General features: G+C 41.4%; 1 protein-coding gene across 2 annotated transcripts; it reads left to right on the top strand.

Annotated features, from left to right (window-relative positions):
- The first annotated feature begins 3,597 nt into the window (after positions 1 to 3,597).
- On the top strand, positions 3,598 to 13,352 carry LOC147889043 (plant cysteine oxidase 4-like). Of its 2 annotated transcripts, none has more exons than XM_087392469.1 (5): positions 3,598 to 4,177; positions 11,790 to 11,932; positions 12,152 to 12,290; positions 12,434 to 12,637; positions 12,921 to 13,352. In XM_087392469.1, the coding sequence occupies exons 1-5, from the start codon at positions 4,012 to 4,014 to the stop codon at positions 13,046 to 13,048; spliced, it is 780 nt and encodes a 259-aa protein (XP_087248595.1). In that variant the 5' UTR covers positions 3,598 to 4,011; the 3' UTR covers positions 13,049 to 13,352. The 2 variants fall into 2 exon arrangements, with proteins under 2 accessions (XP_087248595.1, XP_087248594.1); XM_087392468.1 differs by having other exon boundaries at positions 3,604 to 4,177; positions 11,760 to 11,932.
- The last annotated feature ends 1,510 nt before the right edge of the window (positions 13,353 to 14,862 follow it).

Here is a 14,862-nt window from a genome sequence, read left to right as displayed (position 1 = left end):
TAAGTCAATAACGTGCGCTCAAAGTTCATTGCTAAGCAATTCAAGAACCAACTTTCTCATTCTAAAATCTTTATCAAGACTATTTTGGAGTGCTTGCAATGACACTATAATGCCCCATGACCAAAGTTCAAATTCGGTCACAACCTCCACCACATACTTGCTCTTTCTCCTCCCCTCCTCTCCTTCATCTTTGAAGCTTACACACATTCAACAACTTGTATATTATACATTTTCCCCTCCCCACATTTATTAGCACTACCTCCTTAGAGGTAGTGCTATAGTGAAGGATTGAAACTCCTTTGTGAATTTCCACATGTAATTAAATTTTTTTTACATTAGGTTGTGTGTTAAATCACCATTTATGAAGATCATCCTATAAAAAATTATCGTTTAATAGCCCAACTCCCTTTAAAAAATCATTTGCTTTTTCATTTACATCAAAAAGCGCTTGCTTTACCACTATATGAGAAGGCAATGACTATGGGTACTTGTGCACTCTTGTATTATATCTTTTCCCTCCCCACGTTTACCTTATACACACTCAACAACTTGTATATTATATATTTTCCCCTCGCATGTGTATTCGCTCATCTTCTATCGCACAACCTCTATTCCTATATTTAGTAAAAAACAATATCTTCCATTTTTCTTATGGAATCAAAAATCTATTAGCCATAGTGCTTGGCTTAATAGCTATCAGTAGAGGTATTGCCAAGTGAAGCAATGCAATGTAATAAGTTCCAGTTTTTTAGTATGCCATGGGGTGTCTTGAATGCTATGTACAACAGTCTTTTAGATTTGTGAATTGTTGATTTAAAGTTGATTTATTATTAATGGAGGTCAATTACTAGCTTTGCAATCAACACTAAAAGAGAGAGTGGTGGGGGAAGAGGAAGAGAGAGGGAGGCAAGTTTGAGGGAGAGAGGGGGATACAAAGAGAGAGAGAGAGAGAGAGAGAGAGAGAGAGAGAGACTATTAATGTCCACGGGAGACCAACCGGTCGGTCTATGGGACAACAAAATAATCATTTAGTACATCTGTTGAGGGAGGGCACATGGCAACTCCCAAGGAGTGCAAAAAGCAGCTCCAATTATTTAGGGGACCTACATAAGATTATGAAGACGATGAACAGACATACATCAGTTTAAGACTGAGAGTCTTTTGGTTTAGATTTAAATTCTTTAATGATTGCTCTCCCTTCATGATATACTACCCATTTTTCGTTCTTTCGAGCCTCTCGTACTTTTTGGAGTTCGCTAGCCTTCATCTTTAGCTGTTGAGGGGTAAGATCTTTTGCTATCCATATCTTGGTTCCCTTCAATGCTTTGGTTTGGCGAAGAATTGCCAACCTATCCTCTCGAGTCTTGAACGTGATGATGGCATGATTTTGTGGTGTGTGTTGAAGTGCCTCAACTACTGAAGTATCCCAAGTGAGCATGGGCATGGCGTTTGCTATATTTTGAAGACATTGCTCAAATGGTAAAAGTTTGAAGAGAGAGAGAGAGAGAGAGAGAGAGAGAGAGAGAGTTTATTAAAGTCTTTGAAAGACCAAAGGATCTATGAGACTAAAGAAAAGCAAATACAATAGACGCTAAGGGGAGACTCAGGGACGGAGCCACTAAAGCAGGCATCCATGCTCAAGGTTTATGTATGAGACAAGAGTAACAAATGGAGAATACATTGCAATGTCTCTGTGGAACGGTACCACAACCTAGCATGATTGTTTGCATGAGAGCTAGACAATAACTATCCATTAGAGTGTTAACCTTTGCATACTGTCTGGGGTAACCGAATCTGCTAGTCGTCTGAGGATGTGGGATATGGTTTGCACGATCCTCTTGCTTATCGACGTGGTCAGCCTATTTGGGCCCCTCTCTCCTCCTCTATGGTATTCGAGAGGTAACTCATCATCCGGCAAGTGCCACAATCATTGTCCTCATGTGTGGTTCAATGTGAGGTGAATCTCTCATGTCGTGTTGTATACATCCTGAATGCATCATGTCCCATGGTAGCCTCTCGTCTGATCTCCTAGATGGAAGCATTTTGTGATCCTCTAATAGGACTTTGATAGGTCATTTGTTGTAGAACCCCAATCTGCCTCAAAAGAAACATGAAAAACTCCTAGAAGACCTTTCTAAGAAAGGAAATGGATGAGGAGGAGGAGGAAGAGACCAGTCAGGATGATCAGGATGACAATGAGGAGACCAATCAAGATGATCAGCCTTCCACATATAGGGAGCAAATAAGATGTCAAATGTCACAGAGAATTGACTGCCTATGTGTCATGGGTTAGTTTTGGATAAGTAGGTTCTATCCATAGATCAATACACAACCTTGTATAGAGAAAGGAAGTAGATATTGAGAGACCTCTAAATTCATAGAGAGATTCAAAGCTTGGGTTGGGATAGAGCAAAGCAAGAAGCAGATCTTATCCTCCTCTTTGTACACTTGATAGTGATATTATCCACTTTACATAAGAATATGAATGGAATTACTATATATTTATCAAATTGTTCAATCTTCCAGTACCTTTCCTATGTGTGTCTTCATCCAAAGTCTAAAGTGAATGAATTTGTGTGTAAGCGTGTCTTTATTTCTTTTTGTTTTCTTTGATAATGTGGACTTGAGGTCCACAAACATGAAAGTCCAAGAAAGATTTGAATGCTAGTTTGTGTGATTCATTCATCGGTAAAAGTCTTGGAACACAACAATCCTGTAGAACAAATATGTGTAATGCATTGATAGGAATCCTTTAACTCCTATGACCTTAGCTCTATGCATTAGTTCGTTTGACTTTGAAGATTGTCAAGGCTAGGAAAATGAATGAGATTGATAATCTTGACAATTGCTAAGAGTCCTCATGTGTATTGAAAAAGAGTTTTGCCCTTCTACTTGAAGACTAGTTTGTGACAAAACATTGTCAAGAGCATGAATATTCTGATTTTGGTGATTTGGTTGATGATGTACAGACTCTTATCCCCTTCCTCTATTGAAGAAGTGAGAAGTTTTGTAGGCAAAGCATGCTACTACAAACCCTTTATCCTAAATAGCAGTTAGTACCTAACAACTCTAAACCTCATACTCTTTGCACAACAATTCTCTTAGGTGTACCAATCCCAAATGGATTTTAAGGCTTTAATGGAAGGAATCACGGGCCAAATAAGAGGGGATGAGTGATTTATTGAGGCTATTTTCATGCAAACACACACATTCCTAAAATTGTAATCGATAAAAATAATGCAAAAATACTCTTATAAATGAGTTTGAGAGGTTTGACACTAGAAAACAATTACATAAAACGTGCATCGAAGGGGTACTAATAACGTATAGGTCTTGAATTCCTTTGTATGAAGTCTTTTGGTGCATAAAAGCGCCCCTAGGGTTACGAAAACCAAGTAGATAGTTGTTTCCACAAGGGTAACATGCACGGTATATAAATACACTCATTCTCCAATACAGATAGGAGGAAATGGCCATGTTGGTGAGATTCCAAGATTTATTAAAAAAAGACAAGATGGGTGAACACCTTGCAAAGCAATGAGACCTTTAATGTGTGGCGAGGAAGGTCCAAGCCACAAAATTGGGTAAGGCCCGATTCACACACACGGAAAAAAACACACAAATGCCCGGTAAGGTCAAAGTGAAGGGAGCGGTTTAAGCAGAGAGCGCCCACTGTCTGTGGGCGTGGCCGCTTGATTCTCCACACACTAACCGACCTTCAAAAACAAGAAGCACAGAAACACACCCCAAAGGACCCTCGTCCAATCGACCCTTAACCATTTTACCTTCCCTTCCATCATCCTCCCCTCATCATCCTTCCCATTTCCTTCCTCCCTTGCTTCCTCTTTCATTGCTCTCTCCTTTCCCTCCCACGCGAGCTCAACCTCCTCCTACCTCCTCGCTCTCTTTTGCTTCTCCTTCCACAGACCCTTCTATCCCTTTCTCTCTTCCAATTCGAGGCTTTTTTTGCTCCGAGTCCGGTCCTTTAGCATGCTCTCTGGGCGATAACAGATGCTGGAAGACGAGCGCTTGCAGCCGGACGCACAGGAAGATCCGGGTGCTGAGTCGGAGTGCCGTATGGCCGTGCAGCGGCTTTACGATGCCTGCAAGGCAACCTTCACACCTGCCGGCGTTCCCTTTTCGACCCAAGCTTTGCAAAGAGTACGCTCCCTCTTAGGTATGACACAGCTTTTGACCCCCAGTTCTATCCTTTGACTTTCAGAGTCCTGATGTGTTTGGTTTCTAATATTTGTTGGGGAGGAGGGTTTTCTCGAAGCGGAGCGCAAAGCGTATACGCATGGCAATTTCAAGGCTTGCGATCAAGCAGCCCGCCCCGTTAACAAAGCCGGCATTTTATTAGCGCCCCGCATCACGTGCGCATAAATCCTGATTGCAATATTGAGATGAGCTTGACTACCTGAAGCTCTGTACGGCAAGCACTCATTTTGCTTCAATTTCTGAGTTGGGGTATGATTTGGGTCTTCGTTGTAGCTCAACTTCTAGCCTTTTATCGAAGACCCATGACCAATTCTACCGGCCCAAGTATGCACTGGCTGAGATCCATTCTAATGGCCTTTGGCTGACTGTCAAACATAGCAAAAGTCACAAATATGTGTTTAATGACAAAATGTCTACTTCTAAAGATGTAATGATGCATGAATACAGATTTTCAATTTTGGTATTGGGGCTGGTCTATTGTGTTTTATGCCTTTAGTAAAATAGATTAAGTTTAATTTGAATTCGACTGTTTGTTTTCTACTGTTCCTATTTTTCCTGATCTCCATAAGTGGTAAGTCAGCATGTAAAAGCTTTGTACTCAAGCAATCCCAAAGGGGCATATAATAAAACACTTTGAATGGGCGGTATCTGAGCTGTGGCTCAGCTATAGTCAAGAATGGGATGATTATCTTTGAACACTAAAAATTCAAAACCACCTACTCTAGACATAGAAAGAGTAACATTTGGACTGGATTTACACAGCAACCACCCTGCTTGAAGGGTCACATGGGTAGAAGGTTATGTCCTTTGGTGGGCATCTCAAGATTAGTGGCGTGCCCCTGCCCCCCCCCCCCCCCCCCGCCCTCCCCCTCTCTCTCACCAGGATTTCCCCTTTTATTCGTTTCAAAATTTCCACCCCCTTCTTACCAATGTTTGTGGGCCATATGCCTGCCCACGCAGCCCCTTTTGGCTGCATCATCCTGCCCTTCAGCCCCCTCCTGTCGGTCAACACAAGGCCCCCTGTCTTGTTCCGGTAGATCAAGTCCCCTTGTCAACCTTTGCCATCCTGCCATACATCCTTGTAAGGGCTGTTCACGTTTATGCTACAGCGAGGCCTCCTTTTCTACTCTTACTTGTTGGTCCCTTGCTATACAGCTGTTTTCGCCACCCCTAGGGTTTTCGTCATGTCATTTTTGTGCGCCTCGGCCTTTCTCGGACCAATTCATGTGCCCAGAGGGCACTTAGACCATATTTGCCCCTTTTGGTCATACAATAGGTGGAGCTGTTCGCACCGACTTCTGACCAACCGTCGCTAGCTAATGTATGAGAATCAAGCATTTCATGTATCTACACACATGTGTGCACGTGTGTAGATAGTATTTGGTTGTACATCTCTAGGTGCGTCTATAATGATTCCTTGTGTGCACGTGAGAGTAGGATTTGCATTGGGTTGTTAATCTTCCACTGCAAAGGAGGGTAAGGCCAATCTAATCTATCTAATATGATGTTAGAACCCTTGAGATCGACATTGGGATTTTTGCGTGACAGACGAAGACCTTTGCTTGAGAGAAAGGGGATTTTAGATGGAGACAAGAGGATCATACTTTGACATTTGAAGGACAAGAACTGCGAGAAGGAAGGTGATCTCGATTCAAGAAGGTGTGCCAATTTTCAAGTAAGGTTGCAAGGTGTGTTCTTTCAACTTCTTCAGATCTGAATCATTTGATGGTTTCACACTTGTCTACATCTAATTTCTTGGTGGAGGGCAAGTTGATCAGGTCCAATCACTTATTGTGGAAGGTGAAGATCAGGAGCCACATGCTGGCAAGGAAGTTATGGAAGGTGGCCATATGATGTAACGCCAAGTGAAGGTGGAAGAGGATAGGGACAATGTTGGATGCAATGATCCCACAAGGGAGTGATGGAAGGTAGTCACAAGAGTAAAGCTGAAAAGCTCAAAGACAGAGTGAATTCGATGTGGAAGGTTGAGTGAAGGCAAAACGATTCAATGAATTTGTTAATGACAAATGGGACAATATCGATTGTAGTGATCTCGCATATTTAGTTGGAGGTACTTGACTGTTGTGAAGGACTTGTGCGAGACCAACAATTCTATGAAGGCATTCTTAGGCCTCAAGGCATCATGGCATGTATGTAGAGTTGCATGCAGGTCCCAATTGCCTCCTACATTCCTACATGAGATTAACCCACGTGTATTGTACTTGGCTCTTTGTTAGGCCTATCTCCATGATTGATTATTCAAGGGTGAGGTATAGATACCAACAACCTCCCCTTCTGAATTTTTCTTGAGCTGCATATTGTAGGAGTGCACTCACACTAACATGGGCACGTTCAAGTATTGATAGACGTTGGGGAGAGTATTGATAGCTTCACATCACAAGCAGCCGGCATTGGACATACACCATAGAGTTGCCGAAAGACACTACCACTACCGCACATTAAAGGTCCCTATAAAGTTGACGTCACTAGGGATAGTTAACCATCATTATGTAGGCTAACGTCGTCTATTATGCTGTGTGCTATCACCCCTTAAGGAGCTACCGTAGCCGTAGGCTTTATGCACAACACGCACTCTTTAGAGCACTTTTATTACATTCCTAAGACAAATGTCTCATCTGTCATGATTGCAAGCTCACGGAGCAAGCCTGTTTTTGAATTGCTGCAATTTTTGCTACGGGCTGGTGCACATAGATCCCTTGCTCTGATACCAATTGTGAAGGCCAGCTTAGGCCTTAGTTCACCTTATGCCGCTTTCCAAATATATAGGGCTGTGTTGCTCCCAACTGTTGCCTTTATCAGCCTCTCACGTTGCAAAAGGGTAGCTCTGGGATAGAGGAGAGGCTCCTCATTTTAGTCATCATGTGGTAGGATCTCTATATAGTATTTTTGTATGTGGCATGTATTATTTGCCATTTGTTAGCATGTGCTTACCTCTTTGTTAAGCCTATCTCCGCTATTGGTTATTTGAGGCTGAGGGATTCGATACGTGCCCGATAAATTCTATCACTAGAGAATCAGCTTCAACTCACAAATAGAAGGTGATTAGGGATGGACTCATAGTAGTGGCGATAAGCTGCACACAAAAGAGCTAGCCTTAGTAGTGTGCAACATGTCTTCTAGAAGCTTTAGAGAAATGGCCATTTACATGATGATTATAGATCAAGCCAAGCCACTCACATTTTGAGGAGGTTGGCCATTGTGTTTGTTGGAGGAAAGCTCGGGAGACGATATGTAATGGAGGGAGAGCTGGTGATGATAAAGCCTATGTTGCTACAAGCAAAGCAAAGACTAAAGGGTAAGTTTAGAGGATGAGTTTGGGAATGTTCCTGGAGGTATATGCTTTTGCTGTATTAGCGGACATGCAAATTTCACCTTGTGAAGTTTTCGTCCAAGTTGCGGCCTGCTGGTATTGTGATAATTCTTTCTATCTTAATTGGTGTGTTGCCCTATCAGCTAGATTTAGACTTAGATGCTTGTTGGGGAGAGACTAAAATGAAAACGTTTAGACTTCACAAGCAGTTGTAGCTTGAATGAAGAGATTTTGGACTACCTTTTGATTAGCCTTCTCCTTTAGTGCTAGCCCTAGTCTGCCCTTCACCTCCGGAGTGCCGACAAAAACTCAGTACGAAGACTTTGTATAAATGGATGCTCAAGTATGTGTGGGTGTGTGGATTTGTATGTGTGGATTTGTATAAATGGATGCTCGTTGGGGAGAGACTAAAATGAAAACGTTTAGACTTCACAAGCAGTTGTAGCTTGAATGAAGAGATTTTGGACTACCTTTTGATTAGCCTTCTCCTTTAGTGCTAGCCCTAGTCTGCCCTTCACCTCCGGAGTGCCGACAAAAACTCAGTACGAAGACTTTGTATAAATGGATGCTCAAGTATGTGTGGGTGTGTGGATTTGTATGTGTGAGAGCATATTTTTATACTATGGTCTACACGCACTGTTGGGCGTTGATGACGTCAGTGGGGATGTCATAGTAGCTAGTCCCTGCTATGCATGATGGAGTTTATAGTTTTCAACCTTGTGAGTGACTATCATGAGATTGAAACTGCACTATGTTGTGTTTTTAGAGGATGAGTTTGGGAATGTTCCTGGATTCATCTAGGTATATATAAGTTTAGAGGACAGAACTCTTCTGATAGGGAGAACAAGGAGAAAAAGTGCTTCTATTGTGATAAGCCTAGATAGCTTGCATGAGATTGTGGATAGAGGGTAAAAGGAGGAGGAGCAACAATCCAAGAAAGAAGAGTCATAACAAGAGGTAGCAAATTTGGTGAGACAACCGGAATTGCTTAGCAGTGAAGTTGAGGACACAGCTGATGACAAGGACAAAAGGTGAGCATGAGGCTAATTACTCGGAGTGGAGACATTCGGAGCCTGGGATACCAATTGTTGCAGTTCTATGAACCTGTATAGGGATGACAATGTGGAGGGCACTCTAGATGGGTTTCTTACTTGCTGCAATGGCAGACAAATAGAAGAGGTGAATATTTGACAGTATGCATTCTCGTTGTGCATTATTGATGATATTAGTGGTATGACAAGTTGTTGTAGAGTTTTCAGTTAGGAGAATGGAGGGTAAAGACTGCCAGTCAGTCACAGAGGGAAGCATCAGTGTAGAGACATTTAGGGCCTGCTGCATGATGGTTGTAAAGGTTACTTTCATGAAATTTGAGAAGGTTTTGGTCTTGACATGGTCAGCTATTAGAGAGGCTACTCAATGGAGAGTATGCTGGAGATCTGAGGCAGACTCTGTTAACGATTTTGTGTTGGTCCGCTGGAGACTTGAGAGCCACAGCAAGCAGAGGGTACACAGGAGGTTTGAGGTTGATCCTAAGCTTTTCTACGGGAGCCGATGGAGCATCCGCTAGATCAGGTGGGTGTAGGTCCATGGTGGGTCCTTGAGCGGGGTGTGGGGATCCATGGGTCAATGCCCGCCCTGGCTGTGACTCCTCATGTGAGGAGGACATGGAGGAGTGTCACTTGCATTAGGTATAAGAAAGAGAGCCCTGTCAATGATAATGAACATGCCATGTGGGGAGGAGATGGGGCTTTGGAATGTCATCCAGTGGACTCTGGATGCACGACCAGGATTGTGGACTCAATGTAGGGTATAATACCTGCTGCTAGAGCTTCTTGTTAACCACTTTATCAGGCTGCGATTTGAGGTTCTCAGATAGCACCTGTTAGACCTTCAGTGTATTTTTGAAGAGTCACAGCTGTTCTAGAGTTTGCCAGCTCAATTTTCAGATGTATCTTCATTTGAGTTACCTTTTGGTCTTTCTACCTAAGTGAAGTGTGGACCGTAAATAGAGCTTCTTTCTGGAGCTCAGTGGTTTTCAAGAAATTGTATAGGCTGAGCCTCAATAAAGGAGATGAAATTGCTAGCTAATGATCCGAGCATGTTTGTATGGAATATATATCGTTCCAGTAAATCTCCCTGGGGAACTTATTTACTCCCTCGGGAACACGAGTTATTTTGGTGGGCAAAAAGGATAGTATCATGTGTGTGACTATCGTGAGATTGAAACTGCACTATGTTGTGTTTTTAGAGGATGAGTTTGGGAATGTTCCTGGATTCATTTAGGTATATAGTATCATGTGCGTGGATTATAAAGGTCTTAGTAAGGTGAGTGTGAAAAAGAAATATCCCTTGTCCAAGATGGATGATCTCATAGATCACTTGCATGGTGCAGCGTATTTATTTCACTAAGCTTGATCTACATATGGGATACCATCAGATCTGTATCATGGAGCAGGATGTTCGTAAGACGGGGTTTTCTACGTACCATTTGGACCCATGAATACACCCCATATGTGGGAAAGTTTGTCATCATGTTTTTTGATGGCGTAGTTGGTATAGGCGTAGCTTATCTAACCATACAGAACATCTGAAGGTAAGTTTTGACTATCATTTGAAGAGAAGTTCTATATGCAAAGATGACCAAGGTCAGTTCTTGAAAAGAGAACTGCTATACCTTTGTCACATCATTGTTTTGAGAGTATTTGTATTGATCCAGAGAAGGTTTTGGTGGTCCTTGAGTGGTCAGTTCTACATGTTGTCACGGAATTGAGATCCTTTTTAGGATTCACTGAATTCTTCCAGACTTTCATATGTGAGTGTGCGTGTATTGTGTTACCCCTCTCCAATCTTTAAAAGGGAGGAGAAAATCAAGTATATACTTGTTGCTTGGACGGATGCTTTGGATGGATGCTTTAGGGAATTGAAGCATGGGGTGACTAGTGTGGCTATGTTGCGCATCAAGCAAATCATTTGTGGTTAAAACAGATTTGAGCATGCCGTTGAAGCAGCTTTGTCTCAAGATTTTTAACTTTCATTCATTAGTCAAGAGATGACACTAGCACACGTCAAATATCCTATGCATGAAAAGGAGCTATTTGCTATAGCTCATGCATTGAAGAAGTGGAGGCATTACTTATATGGCTCCAAGTTTATGGGCTGTGTGGATAACACATTACTCGAGTACTTCTGTAGACTTCTGTGTTCATAGGCTCGATGGTTGTGGTCATAGGCTCGATGATTTGAGCTTATGCAGGATTTCAATTTTGAAATCCAATACTGAAGAGTAACCACTTATGTGGTGGCTATGTGTTAAGTCGCATTGGTGTTATGAACTTTATGAGTTCCGAAGTGATCTCTTTCTATACCTTAAAGGCATGAACATTACTGCAACCATATTTGGTAGCAGGTCCAGGTAGCGGCATGCTTTAACTGGAAAAACCTCATCACCCCCACCCCCACCCCCACCCACACACATGGGGTTGTGATACTATAAATATAGATATATGTAAATAAAAACCCAGCATAGAAACCCACTATAGCTTCTTATGCTTGGGCACTGATGACGACATAAGTGTTGCTTTGCTTGCTAAGTATGTCTTCCTTCTGTTTTTCAAAAAGTTTTTGTTTCCTCTTTTTTCTTCTCTTTCGTTTTCTTCTTTTATTTTCTGTGTAGATTTTTGGACTTTAGAACAACAAAAAAATCTAAATTTGTATGATTGGATATATTCGATTCTTACAAAGGTATATGTAAATAAAAATAAATAAACAAGCGAGTACAAGTACTCGTGAGCATTGCCTTACGTTCTGCAAAATGCAAATGATCGTGAAGATGAATGGATGATTACATTGTAGCACTTGCTATGGAAGCCTGTGTGTAGAACCATTGGAAAGTTTGAGAATATTTGTATTGCTTGAGTGTCTGTAGTATCTGTACTGTGTCATCCATACAATTGGGCCTCTCTTATATAGAGAGTGAAGAGTCACACATGAAAAGGTGTGTACTCCAAAGTGTATGTGCATGAAGAGGTGTGTACCCCTTGTGAAGGGTGTATAATGCAACCGCTTGCAAATACAAAGTGATGTGCAAACTCTCTCTGTGTGTGTGCATACGTGTGGACTGTCTTCATTATTTCAATTTTTAAAGCTTTTATGGAGCGTTGGAGTATATCAATAGAGGAGGATAATAGTGATGGTAATATGGGCTGTGCAGACAGTATAAAACCATCTGATGTTGGATTAGATGAAGAAGCATCCGCACAGCATGATCGAGGATTTGGGTTTTTTGGGAGGAAAAATGGTGGTAAGGGCAGACATTCTTCAATTGTGCCTCGATGGGCTCCACCAATATCTTACTTGCACATTTATGAATGTGAAGACTTTTCGGTAAGCTTTCAACTATCTCTATTTATTGTCACACTATATTGTGTTTTTAGAGGATGAGTTTGGGCATGTTCCTGGATTCTTATGTATAGATTATCACAGCTCTTTTTTTGGGGAGGCAGTGCATTAGCCAACTTATTGGTCTTATGGATTTGGTGTCTTGTGCACGCTACCTTCATTAACTTGTAGTTCCTTAATCTGTTATACTGTCCTTGCTTGCAGATGGGGATTTTCTGCTTGCCCACCTCAGCTGTTATACCACTCCACAATCATCCGGGGATGACTGTATTGAGCAAACTTCTATATGGGTCTATGCATGTGAAGGCTTACGACTGGGTTGATCACAGTGATTCTTCACAGCGTAAGTGCAAAACAGGGGACTTTTGTGTGTACATGCTGAGTTTCCTCAGGAGTAATGCAAAAGGAAAGGAAGTATGCAGACAAAAGGGACCAGTACTTTTTTGGATCATATTTGGATATACTAACTTACCGATTTTTAAACAGCTAGGATGGCTAAGTTGGTGGTGGATCGCGTTATATCAGCCCCTTGTGAAGCATCTGTATTGTATCCTACCAGTGGAGGAAATATGCACACCTTCACGGCAGTGACATCTTGTGCTGTACTGGACGTCCTTGCTCCACCTTATGCCTCAGAAGACGGCAGGCATTGTACATACTACCGAGATTTTCCATACTCCGGCCGTGAAGGTTAATGTTCATCCCCAGATAGTTAATCTCTCGATTTGAATTTTCATAGTAACTTACTGCATGCTACCATGAGTCATGTTATAGACTTGCTTTATGTTTGAGTAACAAAACAGTGAGTTGGTTGATGTAGAAGTTTTAAGGTTGTGAGTATATGCATGGGTATGTTTCAAGCTTTTGATTTGAAAGAGAGGGAACCATTAAGGCTTTTCCATGCTGTTTAATTTTCTGCCTTTTTTTCTTCATATTTACTGCTGAAAGGTTTTATCTGGTCAACTATCAACAGGGATATATTTTGAGAACGAGACTATAGATGTTGATGAGCAAGATTTGGCTTGGTTGGAGGAGTTCCAACCACCAGATGATTTTGTTGTAAAGGGAGCTCCGTACAGGGGCCCAATAATAGAACCTTAACTAGAAACCCACAAGCACATCTCCTGGATATCTGTTATGAGAGACTGTGCTCTCCATTCAGATATCAAAGAGAGAGCTACCACATGATGGAACTATTATGTGACATCGTGCATGTGGAATTTAAACCAAGTTTGGTGAGGGACACTTATACTTTACAAGGCAATCTCACTTTAGGCAGCGTTTTGGTTATGATTGTACAATCACAGGCAGCAACTGTTTTCAAATTGAATTGGCTTCTTAAGAATGTGTCTTCAATGAAAATGAATTCTTTGTACCACAAATTTTATTGTGGATCATTTGTTCATTGTGCACGATTTGTGGAAGTTAATATGTGAGCTGAGTGAGACAGAATTCAAGGGTATCTAAGTATTACAGATGGCAATTAGGTTTTATTTTGCAGCTGTCTTCTGATTTAGGAAGATATGTTTTATCCAGCTTCGTTTTCTTTAATCTCATGTAATACAATGTACCTTATCATCTATATGTGCAAGTAATCTTTCTTGGATAAACCTGTGGAGTGAGCAAATGACCTTTCTGTGATGGGGTTAGAGGCAGATTCCTTAACACACATTTAAATGATCGGTCTGCTGTGGGATTTTTTTTGCAATCTTTTTTTCAGGACCAAAGCATCTTTATGTGACCCCATCCCCGAACACCCATTGCCACACTAAACCTTCACCTGTACATGCATCAGTGTAATTTGCCTTGTAAATTGTGGATACTTTGTAATTTATCTAAATCATTTAGTGCAACAATTAAATGTTTTGAATATGGTTCTCTCACTGTCACAAGAAGCAAGGCTTGTTTTTTTGGTTTTAATCAGATAATTTAATTCTGCTGGGTGAAATGCAGTTGCATTTTGGCCATTTTCTTCATCTTGTGCTTCAACCCCATCAAAATTTGTGTCTGCTTGGTAGATATGAATTTTGTGACAACTACTGCAAAAAGCCAGGTCATCACATAGCAGAATGCAGGAAAAGGCTTTCAAAAGAAAAGAAAAACAGCTCAGGTATGGCTGTTTCAGATTTTGCCCCTCATGCATTTGACAATGGGGATGTTGCAGCCAACTTTGTTGGACAGGATTATGCCTTTTTATCTTGCATTTCAGATTCTAGGTTGGCTGTTCCAGATGCTCGGGATAGTACAACCTCTTGCAGTGATGATACATATGCATTTTTGACTTGCAGCTATGACTCTTCTACAGATGCATCTGCTTTCAGTGTTAATGAAACACTGAACACATGGTATTTTGACAGTGGTGCATCCAATCACATCACTTCTAGGAAGTGTCTTTTTACTTCCTTGCATCCACCTCCTGTTGGTAAGAAAGGCACTTGTGCCAACAACTCATCATATTCAGTACGTGGCACATGAGAACGAGATGTGGTTATTGTTAAAAGATTCCTAGTTCCCTGTTGAAGGATTTACAAGCTTTAGATTCCTGCACAACTTCAGATTGCAATGTTACATTGAAAACATGCCTCTTTTGGATATGCTCCTGAATTTGAGTATTTTCTGCCAGCCTAGAAATGTGGACTTCCAGCTTTCTATCATAATCAAGGAAGCTTTGTAACTATTCACAGCATGATTCTGTGCTGTGTGTGTAGCGCCTTTGTTCCCATGCATTACTTGTCTCGCAGTTAGTTATGTTACATCAGGTTCTACAAGTTTCCAATATATTCTATACCAATGAAATATTCTTGTAGTTTTCTTGCCTGATGTTATCGCAGTCAACCAATGCAGTAATACTTCTTTCCACCAGAGTCAATGGTATTGTAAGAAGCATAGGATTTGCAAGCCTGTCTTGAGGTGTC

Source organism: Dipteris shenzhenensis, chromosome 21 (genome assembly GCF_047967505.1).
Source record: "Dipteris shenzhenensis isolate YYH24624 ecotype China chromosome 21, Dip_SZ_1.0, whole genome shotgun sequence".
Lineage (NCBI taxonomy): Eukaryota > Viridiplantae > Streptophyta > Polypodiopsida > Gleicheniales > Dipteridaceae > Dipteris > Dipteris shenzhenensis.
This window is presented reverse-complemented; position numbering and strand designations above follow the sequence as displayed.

Excerpts from the sequence above, each read along its gene's own strand:
- LOC147889043 (XM_087392468.1), top strand. The coding sequence starts at position 4,012 with ATGCTGGAAGACGAGCGCTTGCAGCCGGACGCACAGGAAGATCCGGGT. Across the intron at positions 11,933-12,151 it reads ATGAATGTGAAGACTTTTCG|ATGGGGATTTTCTGCTTGCC; the intron begins GTAAGCTTTCAA and ends CCTTGCTTGCAG. Across the intron at positions 12,638-12,920 it reads TCCATACTCCGGCCGTGAAG|GGATATATTTTGAGAACGAG; the intron begins GTTAATGTTCAT and ends AACTATCAACAG.